Here is a 19,502-nt window from a genome sequence, read left to right as displayed (position 1 = left end):
TAATCATCAATTTGATCCAAGCTCTGCTATTGAGAATGACTTATTTAATTAGTTTCCCAAGTATAGTGCTTGCTACGTGCTCTGTATTTTTAACTACTTGCTGTAACAGAACATCTAGTACTCCTATGAGCTAATCCCTTTACTGGTTTCGAGCATAAGCTCAAGAACGCGTCTATTTCCTAGATCTTTATTTTCCTTTAGGCAAGAATCTTTATCTTACTCTTTTACCTGGTTCTAAAAGAGCCTGTCTGTCTCAGAAATTCAGTTCGTTACAAAGAAAATTATTAGTTCAATGTATGAAGGCTAATTCTGATATCAACTTTTTTGCTCTTATTACCTAACTGATTAATTACATAAAATAAGTATACTATAGATAATTGAAGTAAAGTTTGGTTGAGTCGCAACAGAAGAAAACTAATGCTGTCTTTATTTGCTATGATGGTTAACAAGCAGGTTTGCACATGGAAATGCTATGATTTCTTCCCTAGCATTAACGATGTAAGTCAACATGGGAGTAAAAGGGGCTGCAACCAAATGAGTTTTGTCGATTTCGGGTTCCCTTTTGATCCCTTTGCATTCTATGAAATTCTATGGTTATTCCTCGCAACTGAATATGCTGAATTTGTTGAGTCACAACAGAACAAAGCTGGAACATATAAAATGTAACAGACACTTGACGAAACGAAAAAGAAACTCTTTATGAAACATCACATACTATGAAAGTAAGAGCTTTTATTCGCATCCCAGCAATGCAATGGACTTGAATCCTACTAATTCAAAAATGAAAAATTAAAGTTAAAAGCGTTAACGATGAAGGAGAAAATTTGGGGATATATAAAATGTTATCTTCTGAAGGATAGAGATTAAGTTGAATACCTCGAGGTTACACACTATACTAATTTCTTTTCTTGTGCCCTTTCATTCTCTCAAGAATTTTGTGTTCCAATTCTACATCCATCCTCGAAAACCATGCTGGATATTGAGTTGACAGCATTATGTATATTATGGACAGTCCAATAACAAGTCCACAACCGTAACCCATTAGAACCGCCTGCCAATTTATAATTTCTGAATCTCCTTCTTCTTCTTCTTCTTCTTCTTCTTCTTCATCTAGCTCAATGGGATTCGTTGTTTGTGGTATCCCTTCATCACCACCACAATCTTTTGAGAGTGGCAATCCACGTAACCCATCATTTCCTTGGTATGAACTATTCTCAAATGTATCAAATTGTTTTCCTTTGGGGATGCATCCAACAAGATGATTGTGAGAGAGATTTAAGACTGCAAGAAATGTGAGGGATGCAAGTTGTTGTGGAATTTCTCCACTGATTTTGTTTAATGAGAGCTCCAATGATTCAAGTACAGATAATTGGTGCAGTGATGCTGGTATCTGACCTTCCAAGCGATTATGCGATAAGTTCAACGTACGAAGCCCAACGAGATCTCCAATAATGCTTGGGATATGACCTTCAAATCTGTTGTTAGAGAGATTTATGATTATGTTTGTAGTCAAAACTCGAGGAAGTTCTAGCTCCAGTCCCTTTGTTGTCACTATAAAGGAACTTGTGTAATAAACAGAAAGAATATCTGCTACATACTCTCGGGTTCCACTGTTCTTACCAATCATTTTCATGGCTTTAAAATTCTCAAAAAGGCTCACTGGTAAATCTCCACTAAATCTATTGGATGAGAGATCTATGACTCAAATTTGAGCAAACAAGTTGTCAGTCCTTGAATCTTTTATAGGGCCATAAAACTTATTTGATCTCAAGTTCAAAATCTGCAACTCAGGTAGGGCTCCCAACCATTTAGGAAATATGTCACTCAACTCATTGTTACCTAAATCAAGAACTTTCAAATATTTGCAATTGGTTTCCTATACTAAAATTAGTATTAATTGTCCCGCTAAGACTATTGTTGCTTAAATCCAAAACCGAAAGTTCACTCATCTCACCCAAACATAGTGGGATTGTTCCCTCCAAATTATTGCTACCCAAATCTAGCAGTAACAGTATTGTCAGATTGCAGATGGTTGAAGCGATTTTTACTTTTTTTTATAAAAATATAGGGAAACACTTAAAAAGAAATTTTTACTTTTTTTAATAAAAAAATCAATGATCATCCGACAATTTTAATTTTTTTACAATAATTAACGGATGAATGTCGATTTTTAAAATGCAAATTGCAGTTGAATAACATATATAGAAATAAAGAAATCATAAAATTAGTATTTTTGTGTTAAATGGTACATAAAAGAAGTAAAGTTGAAGGGTAATCTTTTATTATTTTTTTAAAAAATACTTTTTTTTGTCTTTTACTCACTTAGAGAAAGTGTGATGCACACACTCTGCCACATCACTAAGAAGTGCCAAAATAGAACATAAAAATTGGAGTTGAAGGGTTATAATGGAACAAGGTTGAGTTGGAGTGCCAAAATGAAAATTAGGGACAAGTTTAAGGGTCTGCATATGTGTTTGGCCTTTGTGTAACCATAGGGATATATATATGATCAACTTTTATAATGAGGGGTATATAAAATCTAAAATAATAAAGTTGAGGGGTATATGAAATTATTCTTTTCTCTTCTACCAATTTAAGTTTCGAGAGCAAAAAAGAAAAGTTTTGTAAGAGTAGATGTTGATGTTTTGTCCTTGACAAAAACGATTAAGTTGAAAATTCAAAAAAAAAAAAAAACTTATTTAGTTAGGATAAAAGTGTTAAATGGTGTAAAGACCTTGACTTAAAGGTAAATAATAAATCTAGTCAAAACCACTTCAAATTTTGGTGGGACTGATTCATTAAGTCCAGATAAACAAATATTGTGAACCACAAATTAAGCAAGGAAAAATCTACCACCGCTAATCAATTCCAAGAAGCTCATTCAGTCACTTTCAATCAACTTTTGAGTTGTCAATAACGTATCACATTTTCTAGTGAAATTCCATTGAATAATCTTGTTTAGACTATTATGAAAACAATTGTAATAATACAATTTTATTTGATACATTATTAGTTTTAAAACGTCATAATCCCAACTTTCTACAAGTAGTTCAGACCCACATTGTTACGCATTATTAATCTCATTTGTCAAATTTGTACCATCACACATAATGCAGAAAAATTCACATTGAGAATATTATGTCTAACAATAAGAAATAGTTATTAAATCAATTAAAGTCTTAGAGAAAGAAAAGTGAAGGGAGCTTTGGAACATCACTTAAGTGTCTCTGCGTGACGTCTAGGTCACGTATTTAAACTTATTAGACTCTGCTAATGCGGAATTGCTTTGTGCACCGGATAACCTCTTCTTTTTTAGAGGAGAAACAAAACACTATAAGAATGATAATCGGTGTATAGACTTTGACAAAAAAAAAATTGTAACCATCCCAATGTGTGTGAAGGTCATTTAATCTAATAGTAGTCAAGTAAGAAATAATTATTTTATCTATTAAAATTTTTAGAGAAAAAAAGAAGAAGATGAAAAGTCTATAAGAGTATTAATTGATGTATAGACTTTGTTAAAAACATCATCAAGTTTAAAATTCAAAAAAGTTTAATTAGTCAAAATAAGATCAGTAATAATTGGTGTATAGACCGTGAGAAAAAAATATTTCAAGTCAAAATTCCGAAACAATAGTGATAGGTTAGGATAAAAGTGTTGGTTGGTGTATAGACCTTTAACTTCCAAGTCAAAAATGCCAATTTTTTTTCTTTTATGATAATCTAGAATGGGATTTGATAATTTTAGTGTGTTCTTTTAATTTTGGAGATAAAATAAGAATGCTTCAATGTTATGTTTGTTGGGTGTACAAATAAAGTCCTGCATAAGAAGTTGATAAGAAGAAGATTTGTTAAGAGTAGTGATCTCAAGTCAATGCACAAGTCATTGCACAAGAATGACTTGAGAATATTAGCTTTAACAATTGAGGAAAATTATCTAATCAATCTACATTAGGAAAAGCCATAAATACCCCTTGAATTATGATTGAAATTTAAAGATACGCTTTATATTTACAGGGCTTCTATCATCCCCCCTCCCCCCCCCCCCCCCACAAACTTTTTTCCTTTATATTTTTTTTCACCTTATTTGCTGGCGTTGAGCCGCAACTCAATTCAATTAGTTGCAGTGTTATACACGCGACACCACATGTATATATGTTTTTTTTAAAAATATATATTTTTATATTCTTTGCCTAATATATAAAGTAAGTTAATATACATACTATGTTTTTTTTTTCTTTGCCTTGAATTTAAAACTTTTTCAAACACACGCAATTTTTTTTCTTTTCATTTTTTACCTTCTTTCATTGGTTTCTATTTATTTTATTTTCAATGTCTTTGCTTTGAATTTGATTTCAAATTTAATTCCAAATTTCTAATATTTAATATAAGTTAATTTTGGACAGATGCCAAAGACGGAAGGAAATCAAATAAAGCATAAAAAGATTAAAGCGTTAAAAATAAAATGATACTTTTTTTAAAAAAAAAAATTACACGTAATTGAGAATATCAGTTTTAACAATAGGAAACAATTATTTAGTTAATTTAAATTCTTCTCAAAGCCACCGTCGAATAGTATTAATTAGTGTATATGCCTTGACAAAAAAAATTCACGCCAATAAATTAAAAAGAGTTCAATTAGTTAGGATACGAATATATTGATTGATGTATAGACCTTGACAATAAAATTTCAAATAAAAAATCCTTTAAAATTTTTGATTGGTTGGGATAAGAGTGTTACTTGGTGTATGGAACTTGACCTAAAGGTAAAGATTCCTAAAACTTTTGATTAGCTCGGATAAGAGTATTTCTTGGTGTATAGACCTTGAAAAAACATATCAAGTCAAAAATTATTTTTTATTTGATTAGTTAGAATATATATATATATATAAAAGAGTGTTATTTGGTTTATACACTTGATTGAATATTAACTTAACTATGATCAAACTTATATTCTAATAGTACTTCTAATGAATTTACATATTCCCAAATTAATGCACGAGTCATTGCAAAAGAAAAGTTCAAATAAAAGCTACAAAAGAAAAATTCTATCACTTATAATGCATTTTGTTTGATATTTTAGTATATATTAGACGAAAATTTCACAATTTTCAAGTCTCAGCAAGTAGTCCTGGTCCAATTATTACACATTATTAGTCTTACCAAAGTATATACAATATTACATAACGTAGTATAATGCATCGTGGAGATTAACTTTAATTTAATGGTAGTCAAGTAGGAAATAATTAGTTAATCAGTTAATTTTTTAGAAGAAAAACAAAAAAGAAGAAAAGTCTATAACAGTATATGGTGATGTATGGGCATTGACAAAACAATTGATTTGAAAATTCAAAAAAAAAGTTTGTTTAGTTAAGATAAGAGTGTTAGCTATGTATGCACCTTGACTTGAAAGGTAAAAAAGAAATTCCATAAAAAAATATCACTTCAATTTTTTTATGGGACTGATTCATTAAGTCCAGATAGACAAATACCGTAAACCACCAATAGATGTGATGAATTGAATGTAATTTTAATGAGGTATATTGTGAACCGCAAATTAAACAAAGAAAAATCTACTATTGTCCCACTAGGACGGGTCATAGAACGACAATTATGGCTATCCACAAAATTTGAATAGAATACAAGAGAATTGCAGGATCTGGAAATGTACACGCATTAACGACTTAACAGAAAGTCATGAGAATATTTCAAACATTATTTCGTGAGGAATTGATACTTTTTTCCGACAAAATTCATCTTCTAACTGCCGGCTAAACTTTTTGCCTCTCCATTTCCTTATAACATTAGAGTTAGGATTGTACGTTTTTAATTTGGTTGTTTGTTTTAAAATCCTAGACACAATATTGCAAGTAATTCTCTGGACTTTTAAAACAAATAATTAGTTTCAAGATTATTTATCTCACCATTTACACTAAAATGACAGATAAGATGTCACACCCCAAATCCGGATGTCCATTTCCCACCGGACACGTCAGCCTAACCCAACCACAACGATAGAGAAGTAGAAATACGAGAATAAAAGATAATAAATAAGCGGAAGACTTTAATTAAGACTCAACACTACCCAGAATTTGGTTGTCACATGTACAAACCTCTAAATACAAAATTCAAATAAAAATATACAAGTCTCAGAGTATAGTTCTCGAATAGAACAAAACTGAAAGTAAAGATAACTCAAGGGCACGTCTGGAATGAACCGCTACCTCTCGAGTATGTCCCGAAGCTCAATCTGCTAAAGAAAATACTAAGCCGAATCTGAGAGAGCTGTCAACCTACACAATTGTGTAGAAGCAAGGGTGAGTACCGAAAACCACAGGTACTCGCAAGTAACTCTAAACTAAGCAAAACTAGCAGCTACAAACAACTCCTTTCAATCCCAACCGAACCACCGAAACTTCAATCTAGCAGCAAACCAACCAACCTATACTAAACAGATCATATTCAACAGCCAGAACCAACAGTATATCCTCATCAACCTCAGATCAACAAATAAGAGCAAGTAGATCAAATTCCACATAAGAAGGGTAAACCGATACAATCCACATATCACAGACAAAGATAAGGCAAATGCGATGCAAAATGCAATAATGATGTCATGTAGTCGTGATGCATGTCTGTCCTACGATACACATCTGTTGACGTAATCAGTCCGCGCTGAATACTCAAATCAGAACCCATGGGGGCCACACATGGACCATGTATCACCGTCAGAATCAGATCCCATCGGCATCCAAATCGCTAGCCGGAGCTAGTCCATCTCATATATCTCTAGCCGGAGCTAGTCTCAACTGTGTCTCATATCCATCCATCCTCATATCAGTGTCTCAGAACTCATGCAACAGATAGTTCACACATGGGATGAATAATGAATATGCACATGTCATCAATCAGAATCATATCACGATCACATCATAGTATTACACATCACCTGTCTCGATCACAACCATATCACGGCCACATTATAGTATTACACATCACCTGTCTCAATCACAACCATATCACGACCACATCATAGTATTATACATCACCTGTCTTAATCGCAACCATATCACTACCACATCATAGTATTACACATCATCTGTCTCAATCCCAATCATATCACGACCACATCATAGTATTACACGTCATCTGTCTCTACATCAATGTCTGTATCAATCATAGCCTACTCATGCTCTTCTATCCCCTCAATATCAGTTATCACATGACTTATTCAACAAATTCAAGTCACATATAACACATTTAGCTCGTTTTTATTCCCCATCTTTCATTTACAACAATTTCAATCAACAAATAAAACCCATCCTCAATCCCCATTACTCCCCAACACAATTAGGAAAGTAGTCATGCGTAGTCTAAGAGTTTTACAAAGTTTGGAAGCCACTTGCCTTAAAACGAACTCCAAAAGTTACTTGATTTGAGCCTTTCCTTTCCGAGTATAATCCGGATCACGCTAATCTATTCAAACAATTATTCACAATCACAATTCGAGTCCAATGACACCAAAATCAACAAATTTAGGGAAAAAGGGCAAAACGGTCCAAAAGTCTCATACCGGAAAACGATACCCAAATCTGGAAAATTTTTATGTAAAATGATCCTTAAAGTATTTGGAAGCTAATGGTAAAAACCAATTTGAAAACGGAGTTGAAATCAATTCACAAACTTAATTTGAAGAAAAATCCACGTTCTTGAAGAAGCCTAAAATATTCGGATCCGAAACCCCGACTCGAAAATGAAATATCTCTTGAAAAACATCTTACTCATGCTTAGATAAGTTCAAATATGAAATTTCATCAAAAACGGAGTTAAGATCGACCTTGAAATCCTCAATTTATCAAACTTTAACTTTACCGGGAAAGTCCAAATTGTACGCGGTTAATATGATGAAAATAATCGATGAATCAATAATTTTATGTTAAAATCAGTTTACCCATAACATAAGGATCGTAAATATACCTTTTTCATCAAAAAGGGAGTCCAAATCGATAAAACCCCAATTTTTCCCAAGAGATTTACGGATAGGAAAAAAAACCAAATAAAGAAATTACGAGAAAATGTCGAATTGAAGATTGAATACTAACCCTCATATTAATTCAAGAAGAAATCCATAAGAATCACTCTATTACGATCTCTAGAACTCCCGATATGCTCAAAATACCAAATGAACACAGTCTGAGATTTTTATAACAGTACATGGCTGTTATGCACCAGAAAAACAGCAGTTAATCTTTCACTAAAAAGGCCGTAATTTCCTAATACGATAGTGAAATGACCCGATTCTTTTTTGTAAATGTCTTTAATAATGATACGGACCTGCTCGTTCAATCGGAGCTCAATTTCATGCTCGTTTGCCCAGTCAAATATCATTTCTACTCGGTAAATAATTATTTCTTATTTGCGATAAAAGTCCAATCTCGGGTTAGCGAAAATGCACCAAAATTTGCAGATAAGTCTTATAATTAATGCTCAAAATTTCAGAACCTTCGGAATAATTTTTCGACCCTTAAAACTAATAATGAACCCTTTAGTTGTCACAATTTGCTGAAATAGTGTCAAAGCATCCAAGAAGCTTAAAAGCTCACCCAAAACTCATTTGGCACTTCCCGAACACGAACCAAATATGCTACTAGCTTGAAAATGACATTTCGGACTCAATGAAATCGTCGGAATTTGAATTCGAGGTCTCCTTGACCCGGTATCCGATAAGGCGTCGAGAAACTAACTTTAGGCTCAAAAATTCGAAACGCACTCGGGGCCTCTAAAAATTCAACCAAGACTCATTCTAGAGTTAGAATCACCCCCTGAATCCAACGGTGCCCTCGGAATTCCATTTCGAGCACCGGAACCTCGTTTGTTGACCAATGTCAACTCTTGGTCAAAATTTCACAATTTTAGCAACTTAGGACCTCAAATCTTCGTTTTAACTCCAAATTCGACTCCGTAAATTCTCATAGACCTGTTTCGACATGCTAAAACTGCTGGAATCGACGGAAATCCGATTCGAGTCTCGAAACTCCAAATGACTCGAAATAGCACTTTTAACCAAACTTTAACTCTTAAAAACTCAATTTTTCATCAATTTTCCTTCAAACCAACTTCAAAAATACAACAATTAGGACTCAGGGCAACTATCGGGAGGGATAAAACGGTCATTTTATGAAAACTTCCAAAAATGACCTTTAGGGTCATTACATAAGATATCCCTGGTAGAGTCCATTTATATAAATTAACAATGGAAAGAGTGTATATAAATAAATAAATAAATAAATGTTGGAGTCACTCCTAGAATCAGATACTTAGGCTAATTGGGAGACTAGAATTGTTTATATAAATTAACAATGGAAAGAGTGTATGGATTGGGGTTTTTTCTCTGTATTTGACAAAGCTAACTAATTGGGATTTGTAATTCTCATTCGGATGATCAATAAAATGAGTTAATTGTCTAAAATGAAATAATCACTATATATTACTTCAAAAATGGATTACGATTTTACCCTTTAGTTTAAAGATTATTCCTTTAAAGGCTTTTGCGCTAGTGCGCTTAATCTTTCCGTTGCTTCTTTCCTAATCCCATCGGCCATAACGTGGTCTATCTAGATTGATCTAACTCCTTGGCTTGGATATGGTTATTATTCCCGGGTCACAGTAAAAAAGGATAAGCTATATATAATAAAGACAAAATTAAGCACATTCATTTTCTGTATAAAATTTGGACATTTATTCTAAGTTATTATAATATAACAAAATTTGGACATTTATTCTTAGTTATTATAACATAATGTAATTTATAATATTTTTGTATCCCAACAAAATTAATGTAATGTCTGATATTGAGCGCATATAAGTTGAATATTATATTCTAGATTGATTAAATGAAGGTAATAATTATCCATAATTGTCATCTTTCACATTTTCAATGTTATCGGTTCGTCCTTTGAGTTTGCATATCTTTTAATTTGCACTTTATATAAGTAAGATGCCAAAATGTAAAGTCATTTGGTTCTTTTCCTTTTTCTCCACAACAATCTACTCTTTTTGTTTGTTGTATTTTGCTCACCTCCAGCAAAAATGTTCAAGTAAATATATTTTTTTCGATAAAAAAAGAGTGTATTACTGCCAATTGCTACAATTTAATTCCTTATATATCTATGGTCTAGGTTGGATGTTTTATTGTACGTTATCTAATTAATTTATTTCTACTTTGTTGGTAATCAATTTATATTTTCAACATATTTGGGGCAGAAAGAGGTCTCCATGTATATATTTGTAGCTTTACCAGAAATGCTTTTTCCCATTATTTGTTATAAATATTCATGAAACCGTCTACTTTTGTTTATACATATTTTCATCAAGTAACACTTTCTATTCTATTGAACTTTAAGAAATTGTTAGCTTACTTTAATTTTTAATTATCATTACTTTATCATATTTGTATTGAACATTTGATAGATGTTAAATGTTAGACATGTTTCATGTTATATATTATAATACAACTATATTTGTACAATATAAATTTTCTTAATAGAGTATATTGAATTATATTTTGTTAAAGATATTTTGTTATGCTAAAAAAGGGACATAAATAAATAAACAGAAGATATGAAAATTACAATAATGATGAAGTCAATAATATTGGAACTATTCATTGTACTCTCTGGTACTCCTTGTTGCACATGGAGTACTCTATATCTTTTTCCTCTTTGATAGGAAGTTTTGAATTACTCCCTTCGTGCTTCTATATTTGTCTAGTTTGTATTTTGCACTCTCATTACAAAAAATATTAATTAAGTATTTATTTTACCAAATTAATTTTATTAATGTTACTTTGAAATTTAAATTCGACCACTAATAATCCAATTAACTTAAATAATAATTACTTAATGATAAGAATAAAATTTAAAAATAATTAATATAAGACAATGATAAGATGTAAAATTAATTAATTATGTACACTCTCGATTCTTCAAATTTCTGGTTCTTAATTATTTGCATCTTTTTTTCTCATTCTTTAGTAATTCAAGCATACTGAACAAAAGAGGATTTTTTTTTTTGACCATCATTATGTTTTACTTTAATTAAACATAACTAGATTGAGATATACTCATACAAAGTTGTGAAATAAACAACCTCATAAGACAAAAAAACAATCAAATTTAGGACTGAACATAGGAAAAATCAATTTTATCACAAATTCAAGAAAAACGAAAAAAGTGAGTACAAACATTGCTAAACTAAATAGAGCCACATATCGATTAGAGATAGTTCGTAAATTCAGAACCAATAAAATAGATTAAATGAGAAAATGAGATTTGAATAGAATCAAACTCACCTTCACATAATTTGAGTTCTTTATAGTACGAGACTTGATGAGCAAAAATAAATTGAATAAAATGAGAAAGTGAATTAGTATCCTCTTCGTCGTGTTTATATTCCTCTTGGACGTTGAGTTATTCACTTAATAATTAGATTGAATGAAGAAGCACAATAGGGTTTCCCTTATTGGTTCGAATGCCTCTTTTTGGACGCCAAGATATTCTCCTAAAAAATTGAATTGAAATGATGAAGTGAATGAGGGTATCTCGTGTTTTATAGTCTACTCTTGGAAACTGAATTATTCCCTTGAATCCTCATTTGTTCAATTTTGGCAATTCAAATTTGCGACTTATCAATAAAGACGAGAAAGACTTCTAAATTTCAACGATATAGACTATTCGAGTTTTAAATCAACTAGTTCCTGGACACGTGTGTTGCACGTGAGTCCTTAGTTACTTATTATAGATCTATTAGAACAAACAATCCAGAATCAAACTTCAACTACTCTCTCTGTATAATATATCATTACCAGTACATAAGTCTCCGTACATAAGTCGATATTATGCCAATCTACGTTGTTCAAATGATGATTTGTTCTTTTTTCTCCTTCGGTACTTTGTTTTTGTTAAGCAAGTTCTTCAAACATGTTGGCTTATCAGGATTCTCTATTGGGTGATGAGCTTCTCTCAGATTCGTTGAAATGTTCTCGTGGCTTCCCGTCAAGTCGCTAATGTGTCTCAATTGCATTTCCACATTCTGTATATCTCTTATATCGGAATCAGATTTTGTGGATATCCATAGCTGTTGTTCTATGGCGCGTCCTGGAGGAACAAAATTCTTTCTCCATGAAAGGAAAGCATTTTATGCCTATGAGCAAAAGGAATATAGAAATATCTCTGCCTCCCATTTTCAGACTGGGAAATTTATTGAACATGACCCGGCATATTATTCTCGTTTGAATTGCACTAATGGTTTATTTTGTGTTTGGGAACCATTATCTGTATGACTTGGTGTAATTACACTTCACACGCCACCATATGAATTCAGGATTATAGTTCTTTTAAGTTATTCATGAATTACCAGTACATATTCAGCAGCGAAGAACTCGTGTAAACGAGACAAATTTCCTAAAATCATTCATAAATGTGACAAATCAACTGAAATCTGATGAATTATCTTTGAAATATTCTGGAAAAGAAGAAACTATAACTTGCAAAATACAATGAGAAATTGATTTTTAACTTATCAGACTCTTCCGCCTTTCTTCAAATTGAGAGATTTAATGTACTCTATGACTATACCCTTGCATCTTATTATTTGGATTGCGTTAATTGTTTATTTTGCAATTAGGGATCATTAAGATTTCTCCCCAACCTAAGTGAATAATTATTATTCATTAGGTTTTGAGCACGCAGAAATCAAGTACAAAGTTCTTTTGACGACAAATCATGTTGCGGAATAGTACAGGCAAAAACACTGAGTTTTCACTTTAGGTAAATACGAGTCATGGAGAGAGACTAAATATACCCCTCATTGTATGCGCACACCCGGGGTTTACATCTATAAGCTGCATACTTATGGAGCAGCTTGAACTTGTCTGATGTAAGTGGATTGATTGAAGAGTCAACACATATAATTGACTGTTCGTGTTGTTATGGAGAAATTATCATTTGGAACCTGGGGTGGAGCTAGAGGGGAGACAAAGTTCATCCGAACCCTTTTGCCAAAAAATTACACTTTACATGCATGGTCTAATTTTTTGTATATGTATATACAGTAGATGATGAATTTTCCTCCGTGAAAATTATGTTTCCGATCCGCCACTGATTGGTACTGGTTATATGCTATTGTCAGTTCCGAAGGTTTGCTTTTGACAAATGATGTGGAATGATGTTTTGCTCATATTGCACATCCTACTTTTACTTTCTTAACTATTTATCGATCGATTGAGCATCGTGCTCCTCTGTAAATAGCCACAGTGATAGCTTAGAATTATATACTCAATATAAGAGTAACAGTATAGCTTAGAATTTTCCGACTAGCAGGCACTGTTTTATTTTCTGAAAAGATTTTGTTCACACAATCCCCTGAGTTATCTGGTGGACAGTTCGGAAAGAAAACAAAGGCAAATGCTATTGTTCACACCAGAATGTATTTTACGAGTACGACGTCACTTTTCCTGTGCACTAGGATAGTCACAGAATTTTACTATGAAGACAGTGTCTTCTATGGTGTGCCTACTCAAACCGTTTTTTCGCATCCAAAACTCTGTTTTGTCACCAAGGACAGTCTTAATAGGTAGACGTTTAGCTTGTTAATGATATTACTTAATATGTAACAAACTATTGATAAACGAAAACTAATGCTTTTATTCACAGGGAAATGCACAATTCAAAAACATCACAAACTTCGAAAGAATTAGGCTTATATTTTCATCACCGGTTAAATATATACTAGACTTGAATCCTGCAATTCAAAAACGAAAAATTAAAGTTAAGAGCTTTAAGGATGAAGGAGATGAGCAAATTCATTGATATAAAATCAAATTGAATACCTGGAGGTAACACACTAATATCTTTTCTTGTGCCTTTTAATTCTCGTAAGAATTTTGTGTTCCAATTCTACATCCATCCTCGAAAACCATACTGGATATTGAGTTGACAACATTATGTATATTATGGACAGTCCAATAACAAGTCCACAACCGTAACCCATGAGAACCGCCTGCCAACTGACCATTGATGAATCTCCTTCTTCTCCTTGGCCTAGCCCTTGTGGTACCCCATCATCACTTCCACAATCTTTTGAGAGTGGCAATCCACGTAACTCATCATTCCCTTGGTATGAAGTATTCTCAAATGTATCAAATTGTTTTCCTTTGGGGATGCATCCAACAAGATGATTGTGAGAGAGATTTAAGACTTCAAGTGATGTGAGGGATACAAGCTGTTGTGGAATTTCTCCGCTGATTTTGTTGGATGAGAGATCCAATGATTCAAGTACAGATAATTGGTGCAGTGATGCTGGTATATCACCTTCCAAGCGATTATGAGATAAGTTCAAAGTCCGAAGCCCAATGAGATCTCCAATAATGCTTGGGATATGACCTTCAAGTTTATTCCTTGAGAGATTGATAATAATCTCTGTAGTCAAAACTCGAGGAAGCTCAAGATCCAGTCCCTTTGTTGTCACTATCAAGGAAATTGTGTAATAATTGAAACCTGTATCTCCTACATACTCTCGGGTTCCACTGTTTTCACTAGTTATTTTCATGGATTCAAATTTCTTGAAAAGGCTCACGGGTAAATGTCCACTAAATCCGTTAGATGAGAGATCTATGACTCGAATTTGAGCAAATAAGTTGTCAGTCCTAGAAACTTTTATAGGGCCAAAGAACTTATTTGATCTCAAGTTCAAAATCTGCAACTCAGGTAGGGCTCCCAACCATTTAGGAAATGTGTCACTCAACTCATTGTTACCTAAATCAAGAACTTCCAAACTCGTGATATTGATCAAAGATTGCGGGACTTTCCCCTCTAGCTTATTCCCGTCAAATTTAATGACTCCAAGTCTGTTTCCTATACTAAAAGTAGTATTAATTGTCCCGCTAAGACTATTGTTGCTTAAATCCAAAACCTGAAGTCTACTCATCTCACCCAAACATAGTGGGATTGTTCCCTCCAAATTATTGCTGCCCAAATCTAGCACTTCTAGTGTTTTCAGATTGCAGATGGTTGGAGCAATCTCTCCACTGAGATTATTGTGTGAAAGGAAAAGATACAATAGGTTCTGCTGGTCTAAGAGTGACTTTGGAATAGGACCTTGCAGCTGATTTTGTTTTAGAGAAACAGAAAAAAATGTTTGGGACTTAAACTCCTGAATGTTTCCACTGAAATGGTTATCACTCAAGTTTAAATCAGTTAGTGAAGGGAGGGAGAATATCCAGGAAGGTATAGTCCCATTCAAGTGGTTTGATGACAACCTGAGTGATTGTACGTTTTGTATTCCACTTACATTAGAAGGAATTGAACCTGTTAGGGAATTAAATGAAAAAGATAAGAATTCAAGTTGAGTCCAGATTCTGTTAAAGGATAAGAACTCAAGTTGGCCATCAAAGTTGTTATTTCTAAGTGATAACACCCGGAGATTTCCAAATCTAAAGAAATCAGAAATTGGTCCTTCAAGATGGTTATCACCAAGGTTCAAAAGCTCTATGTTGGTGAGATTCCATAGAGGTTTAGGAATAGAGCCTGAGAGATTACAAGAAACTATTGACAAATTACGCAGTGAAGTTAGATGACCAAATGATTCACGTATCCTACCAGTAGCATTCACTTTATAGAGACGTAACATTTGGAGTGATGCACTGCTATTCCATTTGGTGGTGGGAAACCTAACAGTGAGCTGGGGAATATCTAATAAAGCTAGAGATTCTAAGTTGGAAAGGTGAAAAATTCCTTCGGGCAATGTCCCGTATAACTGTGTGTTCCGAAGGTCTAGAGTTGTCAAATAAGAAGAGAAATTCAGAGGAATGGTGGAAGAGATGTTCACACCGTAAAAGTAAAGCTCTCTTAATTGGGTCAAGTTCTTAAGGAGCAGTTCAAAATTGTGAGGTTTGAATCTAAGACCATCTGGATAACTCTGGATACGAAGGACGTGTAATTTAGAAAGACAAGAGATTTCTGCTGGGATTAGGCCTGTAAAACTTGAATACGACAAATCAAGATGCTTCAAACTAGAAAGCTCACCAAATTTAGGTGAAATGAGCGATCCGGAAAAATCATTTTCAGACAAATCAAGCCATTTGAGATTGGAGAGTTGAAAGAGGCTACTATTGGAATGAAACTTGCCTTGAAGTTTGCTGCAAGTGAGGTTAAGCTCAATCACTTTTCCTGTCATCTCATCACAATAAACTCCATCCCAAGAGCAACAATCTATGCTCTTGCTCCACGAAAGAGTTTTTGGATATGACTGAATCCATTGGCCTGTTATGTCTAAACAATGATCAGAAGCATCATAATTTATTGTAAACATGTGCTTGAATTGTAGAAGAGCAAGAGCTTGATCTTTGAGGCACAAATGAGATAAGGATGAGCAGAAAGCAAGTTGACAGAGTAAGGAAAATAGCATTAAGAAAAACAAGTTTTATGCAACCCATTTCTGCACTAAAATGTTCAAAACTACTTACGTTGGTAGATAAGAAATCAAAAATCTTTTCTTTGTTCCTCTATTCAATAATTTAGATGAGGTATATATAGCACAAATTAAGCAAAGAAATTTCCTAGGGAAAGGACCTTGACAACAACATTTCAGGTCGAAAATCCTTCAAAATTTTGATTGATTTATTGGTGTGTAGACCTTGATTTAAAGGAAACGATTCACAATGAAAAAGACTATTAAAATCTATAGTTGATATAGAAATAGTAAAAGTCCGATGTTATTTAGGATTTTCCCATGTTATAGGGTGTTATAATACTTTAAAAATAATTCCACTGGACATCAATTTTCTATGAACATAAAAGGGATTCAAATTATATACATTGACAGTATAAAATATTTTTTGGCTATCATGTTGCTTTACCGCCCGTAAAAGGTTACTTGTCATATTTCCTAATCATTCTTCCAAGCTTGTCGTATAAATTTTCCTATAATTGGTTTTGAAATGACTCAATCGTATACATTTCTTTTGTACTCTGAAGTGCCAATGAATAGGAATTAAAGTACTGGAAAAAATTTCAACTCAAATATGCAAAGAAAAGTTCAAATAAAAGCTACAACAGTCAACAAAAAAATCTTATCACTTGTAATACAATTTCTTTGATACCTTAGTAGACGAATATGTCACATTCCAAGTCTTTGCAAGTAGTCCTCACCCAGATATTTATTACAAAGAAAATAAATAGTTCAAAGTATGAAGTCTGTATTTAAATTTTCGAAGTAAATTCAAATATCAACTTCTTTTAGTTGTCTTGAAATAAATGTTACCTAAAAAATTAATTATATGAAAAGTATCATATCATCATCATATCATAACTATATATACCATATCATATATCATATCATATCATATATCACATATCCTCATATAAAAGAGAACCTTAGGCCCGCCTACGTGGTACCACCACAAACAAGAATTCCCTTTTAATTTATTTATTTACAAAAATACCCTTCCCATTTCATGAAGAGTTGCGACTTTAATGAAGAGTTGCGACTTTTATCAAAAGTTCTGACTTTTACGAAGAGTTGCGACTTTTATGAAAAGTTCTGACTTTTATGAAAAGTTGTGACTTTAATGAAGAGTTGCGACTTTTATGAAAAGTTCTGACTTTTATGAAAGGTTATGGCCTTTCCGAAGCGTTGCAACTTTTCCAAATAGTTGTAACCTTTCCGATAAGGCACAATTAACATTTGTTCACATTGCCCTTTGTTGTCTATAAATAGAGGGAATTCCTCTCATTTTCCAAATAGTTAGGATAAGAGAGTTGCTTGGTGTATAGACCTTGACAAAAACATTTCTAGTCAGAAATCATCTTTTATTAGTTAGGATAAAATTGTTGTTTGGTTTATGCACCTGATTGTATATTAACTTGATGATGATCAAACTTATATTCTAATAGTTCTAATAAATTTACATATTCTCACGTCAATGCATAAGTCATTGCAAATAAAAGTTCAAATAAAAGCTACAACATAAAAATTAATTATATCATAAAAGTGGCTTGCATATATACTTATACTATAATAAAAGTGGCTCACATATATCTTTTCATCAAACAGAAGTGATTTTTTATTTTTATTTTTGTTTTAGGGCAAAGTGTCAAATATACCCCTCAACTTTGCGATTTAGAGCAGATAAACTCCTCATTATAAAGTGATGCATATATACCTCCATCGGCTAACAAATGGCGTGTTGGTGTATTATACTATGTCACTCCCTGAGCCTACACCCTGGACATGGCCGGCACTTGAGAACCATTGCTAGCACCAAGCGAACCCTTGGCCTGACTTACTTACTCAGCGGAAGACTTAGACATAAGAAAGAGAATCCAATTACAAGATAACTCAACATGTCTCAAGCTGAACTCATAATGTTTTAAAAATAAACATTTAACTTAGCCAAAATGGCAACTCAACTTTGAACATAAGCCAATAACAAAATGATGACGAATGAACTAACATCTGGCTGACTATCTATGAAGCCTCTAAACAACTGAGATGGATGTCAGGACAGGCCCACGACATCCTAATGAACTAAAGCTAATACTGAAAGCAATGAAAATGGATCCTTCGAAATGCAAAGAGGCTCACCAACAGACTCTGAACTGCTCAATGGATCAACGATGCGCTGGATGCCGATCCTAGTTACCTATGTCTGCATCATAATACAATGCAGTCCAACTGGCATCAGTACATTGAATGTACGAGTATGCGAGTTGGAATGCTAAATACACCATAGGCTTGAAAAGATTCTGAAAGAAACACTTACATTGGCTCTTCTCAACTCATGAATACTTAACTGAACTCATTTCATTATAAAGTAGTTTAAAACAAATGCAATATAAAGAAAAAAAGAAAACTGTTTAAAACATGTTGTCAGCTCATAATAATAATATCATAAAAGACATACTATGCTCCCTCTCAAAGTCTACTTGTGCAATACATAAATGAAGTCCCATACCCCAATTCATACTAAGCAGAACCCCTTGAGGAACCATGCAATTACTGTTGTGGGAGTTTCTCTAATCGACCACCATCACTTAAGAGCTATATTGATGATACATCGTTATTAGCCCCACACTGCCCGGGCCATCCTACACCTTGCCGGGGTATAGGACCTGAACTACTAAGTGGACCCACTAGTCTATGCTAAAAACCAATAAGGGTTCATCTAAAAAGTATGACCCTTTTCTACCCATGATGGCTACATGGTTTATGGAGACTCGAGTTATTATGAACTCGCGTCCCCATATCAGTGCTCAATACTACTCCCAAAATATGATACTAGCTCTTTATGTTTAAAAACATATTTCTTCTGTGAATTGAGATTAGTGCTCAAAAACTTAGCTCAAAGGTTATCTTGGAAATCAAAGTTTCCCCTCATGTTTAATTAAGAAAACATTTACTCTTTTCTGAAAACTAGCCGAAGGCTCTTTGGAAATCTCAGTTTC

General features: G+C 33.2%; 1 protein-coding gene across 1 annotated transcript; it reads right to left on the bottom strand.

The window, feature by feature from the left end:
- Positions 1–702: 702 nt before the first annotated feature.
- LOC125812474 (receptor-like protein Cf-9) lies at positions 703–16,546 on the bottom strand. The gene is made up of 3 exons (XM_049491956.1): positions 14,195–16,546; positions 877–1,220; positions 703–767 (listed from the first exon to the last, which is right to left on the bottom strand). Exons 1-2 carry the CDS (start codon positions 16,462–16,464, stop codon positions 896–898), a joined length of 2,595 nt encoding a protein of 864 aa, XP_049347913.1. The 5' UTR covers positions 16,465–16,546; the 3' UTR covers positions 703–767; positions 877–895.
- Between the last annotated feature and the right edge of the window lie 2,956 nt (positions 16,547–19,502).

The sequence above is a fragment of the Solanum verrucosum genome, unplaced genomic scaffold (genome assembly GCF_900185275.1).
Source record: "Solanum verrucosum unplaced genomic scaffold, falcon-dt-bn FXZP01000120.1, whole genome shotgun sequence".
NCBI classification, from domain to species: domain Eukaryota; kingdom Viridiplantae; phylum Streptophyta; class Magnoliopsida; order Solanales; family Solanaceae; genus Solanum; species Solanum verrucosum.
Note: the sequence above shows the minus strand (reverse complement) of the source record. Positions and strands in the feature narration are given on the sequence as shown.